Here is a 15,807-nt window from a genome sequence, read left to right as displayed (position 1 = left end):
CATTGTGTGGAGTTTTGCTCACAGGTCCAGGACGTACTGGATCTCGTTTTTGCTGGTGCTCGGCCCCTCCTCCCAGTTTTCTTTAATGAGGTCGAGCACCCCCCTCGGAGTCCTGCCGAACAAAAGTTCAAAGGGAGAAAATCCTGTGGAGGCCTGGGGAACCTCCCGCACTGCAAACAACAGAGAATCAAGCCATTTATCCCAATTACGCACATCTTCGCTAATAAATTTACGGATCATGGACTTCAAAGTCTTATTCAGACGCTCCACCAGACCGTCTGTCTGTGGGTGGTACACACTGGTCCGAATAGACTTAATGCCCAATAACCCGTAAAGTTCTCTGTGTTCTTGACATGAACTGGGTGCCCTGGTCAGTCAGAATCTCTTTCGGGATCCCGACTCGGGAAATGACCTGAAACAGCGCCTGCGCAACACTCTTTGCAGAAATGATGCGCAACAGCACGGCCTCCGTATATCGTGTTGCGTAGTCCACGAGGACTAACACAAAGCGATATCCGCGTGCACTCCGGTGAAATGGCCCGATGAGGTCCATGCCGATTCGCTCAAACGGAACCTCCATTAATGGCAGAGGACGCAAAGGCACCCTCGGAATGGCCGTGGGATTTACCAATTGACACTCCGGGCAGGACGCACACCAACGGCGCTCTTCCGCCCGGATGCCCGGCCAATAAAATAAGGTCATTATCCGGTCCAGTGTTTTTTCATATCCCATGTGACCAGCCATCGGCTTATAATGAGCCGCCTGGAAAATTATTTCCCGGCGGCTCTTCGGCACCAGCAACTCTGTGTTTTCCTGCCCTGTCTGAGCGTCACGGCTCACTCTGTACAGTCTGTCCGTAATCAATGAAAAATACGGATATGACTGCGCTGCGTCAGGGCGCACAAGGTGACCATCAATGAGCGTAAAATGTCGTCCCGAGACTGCTCAAGTGGAAAATCTTCCATGGAGTGAAACTCAGGAGCCGGTGGAGTCTCCACGGGAGGCTCCGCCAGTTCCCCATCTCCGTCTGCAGTGTCGGCCGGCCTCGCGTCGCCGCTGAGCACAGCGCAGATATCGCATTTTTTTCCCCCCGTATCTAATTTCCACTGACACCATAGGATACTCGTGAACGTCCCCATGCACACACATTATCTTCACCCACAATGCCTCCATCAATGTCCCGGGTCGAACCAGGTTCTGGTGGATCATAGACTGCGTACAGCCCGAATCCACCATCGCCTGCACCATGTGGGCAGCCCGCACCTCCAACACTCCTGCCCTGGTGTTCGAGAACCCCCCTGTAGGTCAGGAAGAGTGCCGGTGCTGTCGGTGGGCGGTAGTAGCTCGGGGACCCGCGGGAGGGGTGCCGGACACTGTGCCGGCGTCGACCCCGCCAGGGCCTGTGTGGGTAGCCTCCTCCGCGGGGCAGGTGTTGGCCGGAACGAAGCCGGCATGAGACCGCTGTCCCCCTGATCAGGTGAATGAACCGCCACGTGGTCCTCCGCTAGGGTGATGGCAGTCACCAGCAGCGACGGCCGGTGGCAGCGGACCCACGCCGAGGTTCCAGACGGTAATCCGCCCACAAAATGCTCGAGGACGAGCCTGGCCTCACGGAACCTCCGCCGGTGGTCCTCTGGGGACAGGCCCATCCGGTCGATCACCACCTTGCGCACATTCGGATATCTCTGCCTGGCTGCCGGGGAGAGTCCCAGGGCCGCTGTCTGTGCCTCCCCAGCAAGCAGAGGCAAGAGCCGGACCGCCCACTCGGCAGCAGGCCAGCCACACGCCTCCACTGTTGCCTCGAAAGAGTCGAGGAAGGACTGGGCATCGTCCCCTGCCGTCATCCGATGAAGGGCCACGTCTATAACCGTGGAGGAAGCCGCCGGCGGTGGAAACGCAGCTGTCCGGGCAACGAGCTGCTCCAGGGCGAACGCTTGCCTCTTCGTCTGGATCTGAAGCTCCCCCATGAACTGACGGTTCATCTCCGCCTGGTCCCTCTGCATCTCGCGATCCCTGCCAACATCTGCGCCAGCGCCATGATCGGCTGGCTCGGCCCCTCCGGCTGCTGCTCTCGGTGTTCCATCTGTGCCCCACGTTGGGCTCCACTGTAACAGGTTTCCCTGTTACCCGGTGAGTCTCGGACTTGCACAGAGGCAGCACACAGCTTGAGGTAGTTCCAAAATGCTTTTATGACCAACAAACACACATACAGGCTCGGTGACGCTCCTCGCTCTTTCCTCTCGCCTGTCAGTCCCTCCTGCTCTTTATTGAGAAGAGACAACCCGATTAACCCCAGCTGAGGCTGATTAACCCTCAGGCCCAGCTGAGACTGATTAGACATCATTCCGGCACTGTTCCCTGAGCCACACCCCCGCTCCACCCACTCTACAGCTGAGTCTAACCACATCCCACTGCCACAATCCTTCGTTACGTCAACACCCACTTACCTACACTTAAGCAATGACAAATAAGCACGGTAATCTTGGAATTGTACAATATCTTTTCCATCAAATTCAAGTTGTTTTGAGTCAGAAATATGAAGGTCTGGACCACAGTGGTCGAATTGGTGGGAACCAAACTCCTGGAGAGGCGATTTATCTGGAGGGACATTCTACTTCTGCCGGAGGTCTTCAACACATGGGCAATGATAGAGGAACCTGAAGGGGGAGGATTGGGATGAATCGCTTGCTCAGTGTGAAAACCAGTGCTGCTTTGTTACTGGACTTATGTGCCAGTTATGGATTGGCCATAAGAAACACCAGGTTATAGCAGAGGGTGATTCATGAAGGCACTTGGTACTAGAACACCTTTTGCTAAAGATCAATGATGGATTTTGTGATCATATTATCAGATCTGTCGCCATATACCTTGGACACTCGGGTTAAGCTGTAAACTGAACTGTGGTGAGTTAAATAAGATCGGGGGGAGAATGCCTGACAGACCTTAAATGTATTCTGATGTGTACAAACAAAATATATCAGTATGCCCTTTTCCTGACATTAACTGGTATGTATCAAGGATGAATGTGCAGTGAGATTGTGCACACCTCACACAACATTCAGACAGTTGCAACTTATCAGGGCAGGGCATCACAGAGATGGATAGGATCTTAAGGTGCAGCCAGAGTTAAGCGATAATCCAGTTTGATGACCTTACTTTTCTGCTTTTTGCAGATGATGTGATTGTGTTGACTGAGATTGGTGGAGCAGCTCAGGACATGGAACAAGAGGCCAGAAGCACAGATGGCACTACACAGGAAGTTTGCCGGCAGACATAAAGAACAAACAGAACCTACAGACTTGGCTTGGAGGGTAAAGTCATTCCCAAAACCGAGTTACAGCAGAATCACAGAAACAGGAAATAAGGAAGCAACTACTTCTAGTTAGTCTTTGTTGCGTTTACAACCCAGTCCAAATATGTTTATTAACCTTGGTTGTTGGATGTCTACTTGAAAAAATATACTGCATAACACTGTGTAACAGGTTCTTGTTGCCCCGCGAGTCTTCCCCAGAACAAAGATACTCCGCAGTCAAGATAGCGTTCTCAACACGTTGCTTTATTGGTTGCTACACTTTCATGCTTTCTCTGGCAGTGCACTCTCGGCGTCGTTCCCGAGCGCACCTGCTGGGTCTGGTTCCTCCATAGGCCGATTGTCGTATCTTGTCTGCCGCTCAGGCAGAATGTGTCCCTGCTCTCCTCTCTCGCTTCGCCGTCCCTACTGTAGATTATATAGGGGAGAGACATAAACCAAAGTAGACCCATCTGCATCATTATTAGACAGTCCGAGCAACTGACGAAGTATAAAGAGTGAGAACGTATGTGTAGGGTAAGTGGGAACTGTGGTTCGAATGGTCAAACAAACACTGGCCTTTCACTCAGTAGACTACTTATTGTGTTTTGCTGGAAACCAAGTCTTCATTTACTTATTTTCATTAATTTTCTTAAGTATTTTATGACTTAATCCAGAACCAAGCACTTTTGTTGTACAAGTAAACCTAAAAACTAAGTAACCCAACATTTCAAGTTTATTTTGAAATGAGACTGTATGTATGTGACAAGGAGAAACTGTACTGTGAACAAGGAATTGGATTTTAACAAGTCACAATGCAGGAAACTGACACTGTCCCTGATGCGTCCAAAACTGACACGAGAGGGGTACCTTGTCTTAGAGTGTCATAGTTTGTAGCACCACTGACCAAGCATTTCAATTTGAAGAATTGGGAGTAAGAATGTGTTTGAGGGAGAGTGGGACATTTAGGAGTCTAATAGAAGAGCTAATTGGCAGATTAACAAGAGGGGAAAGGGGACATCCAGCCGGAGAATGGGACAAGCGACCAGCTGAAGATGAATCTGGTTGTCTGAGCAATTGGGGGCCTGAAGGTGCAGATGCAACCTGGCAGAGGTGATTGGAGATCAGAAACATATAAAGGGGTTTCCTGAGTAGTGATCAGAGAAAACTATTGAGGTGGGGAAGCAGGGAATCAGTGCAGGGGCATACGTTCAACAACACATGACATAACTACGAACCCATCAAGTTAAATCTCTTTATTGCAAAAGGTTTGAAAATATGCTTTTATCTATAGCTTTTTCAGGTTCATGGCATGATAGTAACCAGACGCTGTGCTCTCCCTTTGCAATGTGATGTGCCTTGCTGTTCCCCGTTGAAGAGTATGATGGAAATTGTAATTGTTTAGGAAAAAAAGGAAAAAAGTGGAGGGGAAATACAGGAAAACATCCAATGAAGATAGATGAAACAGTCAGGGGGAAGTTCAGTCACTCCGACTGATGTCACTAAGTTGTCACCAGAGTAAAAGAAGGAGGATGTGGAGGAAGAAAATAGATCAATCAGTTGTCTGACGAGCTCAGCATCATCTCGTCTCTTCCTGAGAATGGAAACCCTTGAAGAAGCCGAACTTTGCTTTCCACAACTCCTCAACTCCTCCTGCAGGAAGAACATGCGTCCTCATTATGTATTTATGCTCAATTACATTTTACTGCCCTCCATCTCTCTGCTCACTGTGACTCTCAACCTGCTGGTCATCATCTCCATCTCCCACTTCAGGTATTCAAATGTTTTACCTCTTTGTAAAATTGGTATACAGAAAGGAAATGGTTGATGGAACGAAAGAAAACATAATAACATATCTTTCAGGGAAATATGTTTATGTGTTTCAGTCATTGCTTTTATCTTTTAATCACAATTCAAGCTACTAATAATGATCAGCATGTTGTTCTCTTATCTCTCCAGGCAGCTCCACACACCCACCAACCTCCTCCTCTTCTCTCTGGCTGTCTCAGATTCTCTCGTGGGCCCCCTTTTCTTTTTTCAAATTGTGGTCATAGACGGCTGCTGGTTCCTCGGTGACCTCATGTGTACTTTGTATACTGTTCTGAGTTATATTATTGCCTCTGCTTCAATAGGAACCATGGTTCTCATATCAGTTGACCGATATATGGCTATTTGTGATCCTCTACATTATCCCCACAAAGTCACACAAAAAAGAGTTCAAGTCTGTGTTTGTCTGTGTTGGATATTTTCTATTTTCCTTAACAGTCTGCTGCTGAAGAATAACCTGGAACAACCAGGCAGGTATAATTCCTGCTTAGGAGAGTGTGTCATTTTTATTAACTACATTGCTGGACTTCTAGATATATTTTTGTCCTTCATTGGTCCTGTCACTGTCATCATAGTTCTGTATATGAGAGTTTTTGTGGTGGCTGTGTCTCAGGCTCGTGCCATGCGCTCTCAGATTGCATCTTTCTCTCTCAAGTGTTCAGTGACTGTAACTGCTAAAAAATCTGAAATGAAAGCAGCCAGAACTCTGGGTGTTGTTATTGTTGTGTTTCTATTGTGCATCTGCCCATATTATTGTGTTGTACTCACAGGCCAGGACACCTTGCTTAATGCCTCATCTGCTTTCTTTGTAACATATCTGTTTTATTTCAACTCCTGTCTTAACCCTGTGATCTATTCCTTTTTTTACCCCTGGTTTAGAAAATCTATCAAGCTCATTGTTACTCTTAAGATACTGCAGCCTGGCTCATGTCAGACCAACATGATGTAGAGCAGGGGTCACCAACCTTTTTGAAACTGAAAGTGTAAACAATAGTACGAAGGGCTACTTGTTTGATACAAACTTCCTGAATAACAAAGTTTCACAGATAACCTTTTAATTACAATAATGTATGTAAAGTGACTGATCACACATTAATGTTAATTATTCCTCACAATTGTTATTGACAATGATTTCCACAACAATGATGGTAGGAAACACAGATATATGTAAACATTTATTTCTGTTAATCTGTTCCAACATTTGAAAGTCAGAGGTATCCTATCTCTGATATTTTTGTAAATATATTTGACAGTTTTGTTTGAAGCACATTGTAGTTGTGAAACTGATCAGCAACTGTACTTAATTATCCTCAGTTTGGTTGGACCACACAGTGTGAGGGGAAATAAAATCTGTTCTCTCTCACGCAAGTTTACAAAATCACTCCAATGTACCTTGACTCTGATAAGAAAATAAGCTTTCGATGTTTTGGCCACCAGATGATGGCACATGCACTTGAATGGTGGCCAAACAATAGTAATAATGATCTAAAATGCAAGTTCGTAAATCCTTACAACTTCTGAAGTCAGGAGAGAAAAAAATAAATATTGATTGCCTTGAGGCCTTACGCATTCTAATGCTGCGTTCACACCAAAAGCGTTGCGAATATTGACATCCATTCGCGTCTGTGCATTGACTTTCCATGGAATCTACTCTCGAGAAAAATTTGCAACGCTTTTGTTCTGAACGCAACATAAGAATGAAGACTAGAATACTGATGATTTAAATGTAAATTGGAGAAAATGTTAAACAACACTTTTTCTCACACAGCCTGAATCTCTTTTCCCCTCCCTCTGTCACAGAAACACAGAGATACATTGACGCCGTCTCTCTTCCCTGTCACACTCTTATCGGCACATCGCTTTATTCGAATTGCAGTTTTGGTCACGTTTTATTTCTTCTTAGTCCTGCAGACCAGAAGGCTACCATCTTTGCCTTAGATGACGTAACAAACCTTAACAACCCTCTCTCTCTACAAGTATCAGTCATAATTGCAAATCATTTTGGGTGGATTTCACCGAAAAGCTATTTATTAAATGTTATTTCCGTGGCTACACAATAAACCCTATAGCTCAAACCTCATTAACCCTGTTTTTATATAAATATATACGCAGGTCCAGAAATTATTTCTTTGACTTAAATATGTGCATGTAAGATGTTTAAATAGCAAATATTGTAAAACAAAACAATTTAAAACCATGTAAGTGGGCATTAGTATACATTATTTGTTTAGCTGTATTACATAAGCATCAAGTTAAATGTTGCAATGACTGATCCAAACTATAATCTGAAAATAGTCTGTATACTGCTTGGCCCTTTCTCTGTCGCTTGTCTCTCTTTTTAATAAAGTGATATACGCCTTGTCTATTTCATCTTTGTGCATGAGTTTGACTGAATTATACAAATATGTCTCGAACGGGACATAATCATAAGCAAAATGTGTGTTTTCAATAATATATTCATGTAATAATAATACTATGATTATGCAAGGTGTTTTGTTAAATTGAACCTATAATTTCCACTGTATAACCCAAATAACATACTTATATTTATCTAGTAATCACAGGGTTTAACCTAGAAACCATCTCACGCCTTTTGCTGATGGATTTAATACTAGATAAAAAGTTCTTCAAAACCCCAGTACTGGTAGGTTTTAGAATACATTTTAGTATTGAACCTTTAAAGCCATTACCGGTTTAGCTCCCAGTTACATTGCTGAACTGCTGCCCCCTCTGAGCAGAGCACAGCCTGAGATCCACAGGCAAGGCTCTGCTGGCTGTCCCCAAGTCCCTTAGTGGGCTTTTGCTGTCATTGCCCCTAAGCTCTGTTAGTCCCGACCTGAAAATCTGAGACTTTAAAAATCAACATGTTTTAAAACACTTTTCAAATGGTGTTCTTGGCAAATAATCCAACACGTTTTCAGTAAGTGTCTGAAATGCAGCCAGGACTCTTGGTGTTGTTATTGTTGTGTTTCTTTTGTGCATCTGTCCATATTTTAGTGTTTTGCTCACAGGCCAGGACACCTTGCTTAATGCCTCATCTGCTTTCTTTGTAACATGTCTGTTCTATTTCAACTCCTGTCTTAACCCTGTGAGCTATGCCTTTTTTTAAACCCTGGTTTAGAAAAGCTATTAAGCTCATTGTTACACTTAAGATACTGCAACCTGGCTCATGTCAGACCAACATGCTTTAGAAAGACACATGGTGGCTGAAATTCGACAGACAAATTGGTCATGCTGGTGAGAATTTAGTCATGTCTTGGCAGAATGTCTTTTTATGTAAACACTGTTACATTCAAATCATATATGTTTCTTTACATTGTGTACTGGTTCAATGCAACACTGAAGCATTTTGGAAAAATTCAACTACTCTAGCTACTCTTTTATTTTGCCTGACTCCTGTGAGGCAAACATGGTGGTGTGGTGGCTAACATATCTCCTCTTAGCAAGAGGGGCCCAGGTTTGAGGAATTCTGTAACAAGAATGAATTTGTTTTGTGGAGTTGTCCGGATAATGGAGGGATGTTGGCATTTTTGGATTTTGTGATTCTGCAGCAAAAGACATGAAGGGGTAATACAATACTCTTTTTCCTGTTTTAACGGGCCTTTCACACATTTTACAAACTAAAGTGTATATGAAATTATCTCTAGTGCCACCACCACAGACTACTTACTCCATTACTCCATGGAATGACCTAAAAAAACTAATACAGAGCCTTGTGGCACACCTTTACAGATGGTTGCAATATCAGAGGATAAACCCTCATATCTGATGCACTGAGACCTATTCTCAAGGTAGCTCGTGAACCAAGCGGCCGCTTGCTCCGAGAGTCCTGAGTTGAGAAGCCTCAAGAATTTCTTCTGGATGAGCTCAAGGCTGTATTGTTCATCTGACCAAGTTAGGGAGAGTCTTTCAACTCAATGGCCCTAAAGAGGAAGTTTTGAGGGGACTCGCGACTCTCTTGTGATATACTGTAGGTCAGTAGAGCTGTCCTCTTTAAAGTGCCCCTTTAAAATTGACTTCAACTGTAGCAGGGTGAGGTCATTTTTAATCTTGACCTTATCTCGAATACTCAAACCTGGATTGATTGATTTGATCACAGCCTCCATGACTTCAGCCTCAATCTGATGCGTCAGGTTTGTGTATGAGAGTCTGTCTTTCTGTCCCTTTTTCCCCAATCTGGCCACAGATCTTGAACTCTCTCCTAATCATTACTTTCCTTCACAGGTGTAAATAACATATTTGGCGAAGCAGGACCTCGTCTTGAAGGTGTCCTGCTCACTCTGTCACTCAGCCTCTTAACATCATCATGTAGAGCTTGACTAGTTAGCTGGAGCTGTTGGCCATTTTAACATATTGGTCTAGGGGGATGGACTCGCTTTTGGAGCCAGCCTCAAGTGGCCATTTGAGGAAACAGTTTTTGGCGCTTCCACTTTGGCTTTATTTCTCAAGTAGAAAAGAGTGTGATTATATGGAGTGCAGAAAGAGATATATATTTTCATTAAGGCGCACATTTAGAATAATATGAAATACAAATATTACCATATAAGAACAACAATGTGTCTCCGGCCATTACATCTTTTGACTTTACTTCAGTGTATTCAGCTATACAACACTGAATATATTTCCATCTTCATAGAAGGTTTTAGTTTTGTTACTGACCAGTTTGTCTCTAAAGTATTGTCATATCACTAGAGTAAGTCTGAAGTATCATTAATGTTATAATGAGTTTCATAGATTTTCTAAACCAGGGGTGAAAAAAGGCATAAATAAGTGGGTTTAGACAGGAGTTCAAATAGAACAGCCAGGTTTCAAAGGTTAAAGATGTTTTATGCACTGCAATAGCAGAAAGGTATAGTTTATTCTGTCATTGACAACTTTACCTTTTCGGATCATGGTTTCCATTTCATCCTTGCTAGTAAAGTGGAGAAGCTGTACACTTGAAAAAAATCTGAAACGTCCGCCACCTGTCAGTCAAAGCAGCCAGGCCCCCTATTATGCCTTTCAACCTTTACTATTTCTCACGACAGGGATATTCCACGTTGACTTTATTTCTCAACACTGAAAGTAGCAGCTTTGTTGGGGTACAAGTATAGTTTCAGCTTAAGTAATGACAATGTACACACTTGATTGTCTGTTAGAGAAAATGAGTCACAAAGATTCCAGATGTAATAAGATATTACCAAACTGTATTCGAGTACAAAGTAGAAAAGAGTGTGATTATATGGAGTGCAGAAAGAGATATATATTTTCATTAAGGCGCACATTTAGAATAATATGAAATACAAACATTACCATATAAGAACAACAATGTGTCTCCGGCCATTACATCTTTTGACTTTACTTCAGTGTATCCAGCTATACAACACTGAATATATTTATATTTCCATACACACTTGATTGTCTATTAAAGATCATGATTCACAAATGTTTAAGATGTAATAAGATAATACAGGACTTGAGCGCAATTAGAAATATAAATTGTCAATAAGGTGCAAATCCGGAATAATATGAAGTAAAAATATTACCATATAAAAACAACACTGTCTCCAGCCTTTACAACTTTTGACTTTAGTTTAGTGTATCCAGCTATACAATAGCAAATACATTTCCATCTCCATGGACTGGTTTGTCTCTAAAGTATTGTCATATCACAAGAGTCCGGCTGAAGTATCTTGAATGTTAAAATGAGTTTCATAGATTTTTTAAACCAGGTGTAAAATAAGGCATAAATAAGTGGGTTCAGAGAAGAGTTACAAAAGAACAGCCAGGTTACAAATGTCGAAGATAGGTTCATGGCTGAAAAAGCAGAAAAGTATAATGGACAAAGGCAGATCAGGAACACAACCACAACAACACCAAGAGTCCTGGCTGCTTTCAGCTCAGATTTCTTAGCAGTTAAACCCACTGGACGCTTTTGTGTGACCGATGCAATGTGGGTTTGCATGGCTTGAGCCTGAGACACAACCACCACAAATATTCTCATATACAGAACTATGATGATAGTAATGGGGGCGATTACGGTGAGGACAAGGTCAACAACTCCTGTGATATAAGTATGGACAATAAAACATTCTCCGTAGCAGAAACGATCTGAATCATAATGTATCAGAGAATCCATCAACATGACAATACTGTAAACAACAGAGAAAATCCAACACAGGCAGATAGAGATCTTCGTTCTGTCCAGAGTAACTCTGATGTTATAATGTAGAGGGTCACAAATAGCCAAATAACGATCAATTGATATGAGCACCATAGTTCCGACCGAAGAAGAAATAATGATATAATCGATAACATTAAACAGAGCACACATGAAGTCACCCAGGTACCAGCAGGTTTCTCCAAAAAGGATATCAACCGGCATCAGCAGAAGGCCCACGAGGAAATCTGAGACAGCCAGGGAGAGGATGAGGAGGTTGGTGGGGCTGTGGAGCTGCCTGGAGAGGAAGAATAACATCACTTGAGATTGTTAACAATAGTAGCTTGTTAACATCAATGAATTAATTCTAGAATGCAACATTATATTGGAATACATCATATTTTCAAAATACAGATATTATATTTATATTCACATTAAAAGTAAGACATGTAATTGATGTTAATTTCTATGATGAATATGTGTATCAGTTCATTCATTAGTTTTAGAGTTAATCTCTGCCTGAAGTGGGAGATAGAGATGATGACCAGCAGGTTGAGAGCTGCAGTGAGCAGAGAGATGAAATACAGCAGAACGTTAACAAGCATGCCATCAGACGGAGGTTTCCTGCAGGAACGGTTGTAGAGTAGTGGAAAGCAGAGTTCAGCGCCTTCAGTCGTCTCCATGTTCAGAGGTGTGAGGAGGCTGAGTTCTGGCTGCTTTTGGACTAAAGCTCTCTGTTACACAACTGATGTATCTCTTTTCTGGTCTCGTCATTTCTCTACTGCTCAGTTTTTTCTCCAGTAGAGACTGAAGTCCCTCCCCTTCACTTTGTCGTTTCTGGTCATCTTCATGTCGACCTTCATCACTGACTTCCCTCAATCTTGGACTTTAACTAACAAACTAACTGAACTTAACGAACTTTAACTAACCCTAACTTTAACTTTAACTTTTTGGATCATGGTTTTCATTTAATCCTTGCTAGTAAATTGGATTAGCTGTACACTCTAAAAACAATAAATGTAAACTATTTGTTCTCAAGGTCAATTCGAAGGAAACCTATTTCAATAATTTATTTATTTTTGTGTCTGTTTTAATGGAGTGCAAGTCACCAACTAGAAAGCCCATATAGGCCCACTGGGTTAGGCCATACAGTCCACAGGAGTTTTCATTTTGGGCCACATAAATTGTAAATGGGTCTGCATGCTGTTGCTCTTGCAGGGTCCTAGGCACTATATTCTGTTTTAGGCTAATTGGTTGAATTCAGAATATCAAAGTGTAAAATGTAATCAGAATCAGAATTGTTTATTTGCCAAGTATGTTGAACATACAAGCAATTTCACTCGATGAAAGGTGCATAACAATAAACATAGAATAAAACAATACACATAAAAACAATAAACAACAATAAACTTAGAATAAAACAATACAAATAAAATCAATAAATATATAAATATGGTAAATAAGAAACAGATAACAGTACTTTAAAACAAGCAGATCTTTTTTAATATAAGTGGCTAATGCATTTTAGTAAGAAAAGAAAAGTTGTGCAAGGGTGTTGGAAATTGTCCTGGGGATGTGAGAGTCAGAGTCAGTTAGTGGGGGTCCTGGTCTTTATTATCCTGGGGATGTGAGAGTCAGAGTCAGTTAGTGGGGGTCCTGGTCTTTATTATCCTGGGGATGTGAGAGTCAGAGTCAGTTAGTGGGGGTCCTGTTCTTTATTATCCTGGGGATGTGAGAGTCAGAGTCAGTTAGTGGGGGTCCTGGTCTTTGTTATCCTGGGGATGTGAGAGTCAGAGTCAGTTATCTGGGGTCCCAGGCTTTGTTGATGAACTTGACTGCAGCTGGAAAGAAACTGTTCTTGTGGCGTGAGGTCTTGGTCCTGATGGACTGCAGCTTCATGCCTGAGGGAAGGGACTCGAACAGTCTGTGTCCGGGGTGAGAGCGGTGGGCTACAATCTTCCTTGCCCACTGAGGGTCCTGGAGGCGAAGTCATGGAGGGATGGCAGATTGCAGCCAATCACCCTCTCAGTTGCCTCAGGAAGAACATCCTCTGCTGAGCCTTCTTGGTGATGGAGCTGATGTTCGGCTGCCACTTGAGGTCCTGGCTTACTGATTTTGCCATTTGTCAAGTTTCATTTCAGTTCCTCATCAGATCCACTCACTTGACTTTGCCTAAAACACTGCAAGTCCCATAATGCACCACTAGCAGGTCAGTACAGGCTGCAAATGGAAGGTCTCATCAGGCAATGAGAATATGCACTGGGCATTTTAAAACAACTCCAACGGCAGCACTAGAGGTGGAAATGGGTGAAATGCCTCTAGAATTACGAAGGATGCAGTTGGCATTAAGTTTTTGGAGAGGAGGGAGACAAGAAGCTTTGGATGGACAGTAGCACAGAACGCAAAATAAATGAACATTGACTAATTAAACTTCAGTCTAACAGTTCCATTGCCAGCAATAGCACCGTGGATACTCCCTGAGGCAACAGACACACATTGACAGTTACCACAGTTATGTCCAGGTTTTCACAGACGCATCAAATAATTTAGTAAACAAAGTAGCAATAGTGCCAGAACTTAATATCAAAATAGGTAAAATGATTACTCAGGGAGTATCAGTTTACACAGGGAAAATGCTGGCAATAATGTTTGCATTACAGTGGATAGAGGACACAGGACCATTGAGGGCAATCATTTGTTCGGACTCAAGTTCATCATTAGAGAGCTTACAGAACAGTCATTTAGACAGTAGACCATACAGAAAAACATTATACAGGATTCAAATGATAGGTCTTACAGTAGTGTTCCTATGGGTTCCAGCACATGTTGGTGTCAGGGGGAATGAAATGGCAGACAAAGCTGCAGAAAATACCAAACGTTGAAGTCAACTTCAGCAAAAAGAGGTTAAAGAAAAGGTGGCAGAAGCAATGGGAGGAGGACAGAAAAGGGCGATGTTTTTTCATAGTTCAGAGGAAAGTGGGAGAAAGAAGATGGACAGGAAGGAACACGAGAGAGGAAGCAGTGATATCAACACTTCGATTTGGACACAATGGGCTAAACAGTACGCTACAAAGGGAAACATGATGCAGTCAAATGTGACTATTGTGGGCAAGAGGAAACAAACAAACATGTTATTCTACACTGTCGAAATATGAGCATGAGAGAAGACAGCTAATTGGAAGCCTCTGCAAGGAAAAAGTACATATAGATATAGTAGGTATTCTGCAAAAAACAGTATCTTCGAATTACAAGCTTTCGTGATGTTTGCGGGTCTGAGGGTTCTACCAGGGAGCAAACCTCCTTTGACTCACCGTCTTCTGACTTCAGAGGGGCTATCGAGTCTAGTGTCATTCTCAGTGAGCCTGTAGCACTATCGACAAGATGATCAATCTGGGACTGTTGAGGTCGTTTAGCAGAGAGATGTTGCTGTTGCAGGTCTGTGGCTTGGGTTTGTAATCCGTGATGGTCTGAATGCCCTGCCACAGGCTCTGTGTATCTCTGCTGTCTTTGAAGTGAGAGGTTATCTTATGTGTATAGTCCTGTTTTGCTTGCCTGAGGCTGTGGGACAGGTTGGCTCTCGCTCTTCTCAGGCCACATTTCATCCCCGGCTCTGAAGGCCTTGTTTCTGGCCCTCAGCAGCCGATGGACTTCCCGTCAGCCATGGCTTCTAGTTAGCCCGAGTGGTGATGGTCTTTATATGGGTCACATCATCCATGCACTTACTGATGTAGGAAGTAACAGTGTCTGTGTACTCCTCAATGTCTGTGTGGTTGTTGTACGTGGCTGCCTGCTTAAACATACCCCAAATTACAAGCACGTCTTTCTATTGTTCAACCATGTTGGAGGAAATGTCGGGCTGTAAATGTAGACCATCCTCATATTTTGGCTATGCCCGGAAATTGTACAGTTTTGGGGAAATGTCCATAAAGTTACCGTAAAAATTCTAGGCTATGACACACCTAAGTCCTGTCTGTTTCTCTACTTTTGTAATATGACATCAGATACCGTGTTAGGGGAAGACCTGTATCTGCCGAAAATTCTGCAAGCAGCTAGTAAAAAGGCTAATACGAAGAGATGGCACACGGTTGAACCACCATCACGATGGATGGTTGAAAATCGTGACGGATATACATGATATGGAAGAGGAGCAATGTTGTGAGAAGTTGGCGAAATGAACAGTGTTTACACGTCAACGATAACACAAGAAAAGAATGCTTGAATGATTATCAGGATGTAAACAGCGACTAGCAGAATCGCTGTAAATTCCCTTGGCAGATGAAAAAAGGACGGCACCTTGTTATCATGAACTCCGCCAGTGGTGAGCAGTGTTTACATATCACAACAGCGTCCCGACACCATGCATCCCGTATGTAAACACACACCCCGCCGCCACGGGTCTTCCCTCCTTTAGCAAGGGCTCTGTCTGCTTGGTAGCATGTTAGCTGCCCGAGTTGCACATGTTGTTGTCGTTTAGCCATGTTTCCGTGAAAAGAAGCACACAGCAGATATTGTCAATGTGTCTTTGCTAACAGACCATGTACCCCATTCTTT

At 43.1% G+C, this 15,807-nt stretch overlaps 2 protein-coding genes across 2 annotated transcripts; one reads left to right on the top strand and one right to left on the bottom strand.

Moving 5' to 3' along the window:
* Positions 1-4,723: 4,723 nt before the first annotated feature.
* LOC117750434 (trace amine-associated receptor 13c-like) lies at positions 4,724-6,066 on the top strand. The gene is made up of 2 exons (XM_034561657.1): positions 4,724-5,063; positions 5,250-6,066. Exons 1-2 carry the CDS (start codon positions 4,891-4,893, stop codon positions 6,064-6,066), a joined length of 990 nt encoding a protein of 329 aa, XP_034417548.1. The 5' UTR covers positions 4,724-4,890.
* A 4,683-nt stretch (positions 6,067-10,749) lies between these two features.
* On the bottom strand, positions 10,750-11,948 carry LOC117750435 (trace amine-associated receptor 13c-like). The gene is made up of 2 exons (XM_034561658.1): positions 11,776-11,948; positions 10,750-11,554 (listed from the first exon to the last, which is right to left on the bottom strand). The coding sequence occupies exons 1-2, from the start codon at positions 11,937-11,939 to the stop codon at positions 10,750-10,752; spliced, it is 969 nt and encodes a 322-aa protein (XP_034417549.1). The 5' UTR covers positions 11,940-11,948.
* Positions 11,949-15,807: the final 3,859 nt, after the last annotated feature.

Source organism: Cyclopterus lumpus, chromosome 21 (assembly GCF_009769545.1).
Source record: "Cyclopterus lumpus isolate fCycLum1 chromosome 21, fCycLum1.pri, whole genome shotgun sequence".
Lineage (NCBI taxonomy): Eukaryota > Metazoa > Chordata > Actinopteri > Perciformes > Cyclopteridae > Cyclopterus > Cyclopterus lumpus.
The sequence above is the reverse complement of the archived record's forward strand: the minus strand, read 5'-3'. Positions and strand labels throughout refer to the sequence as shown.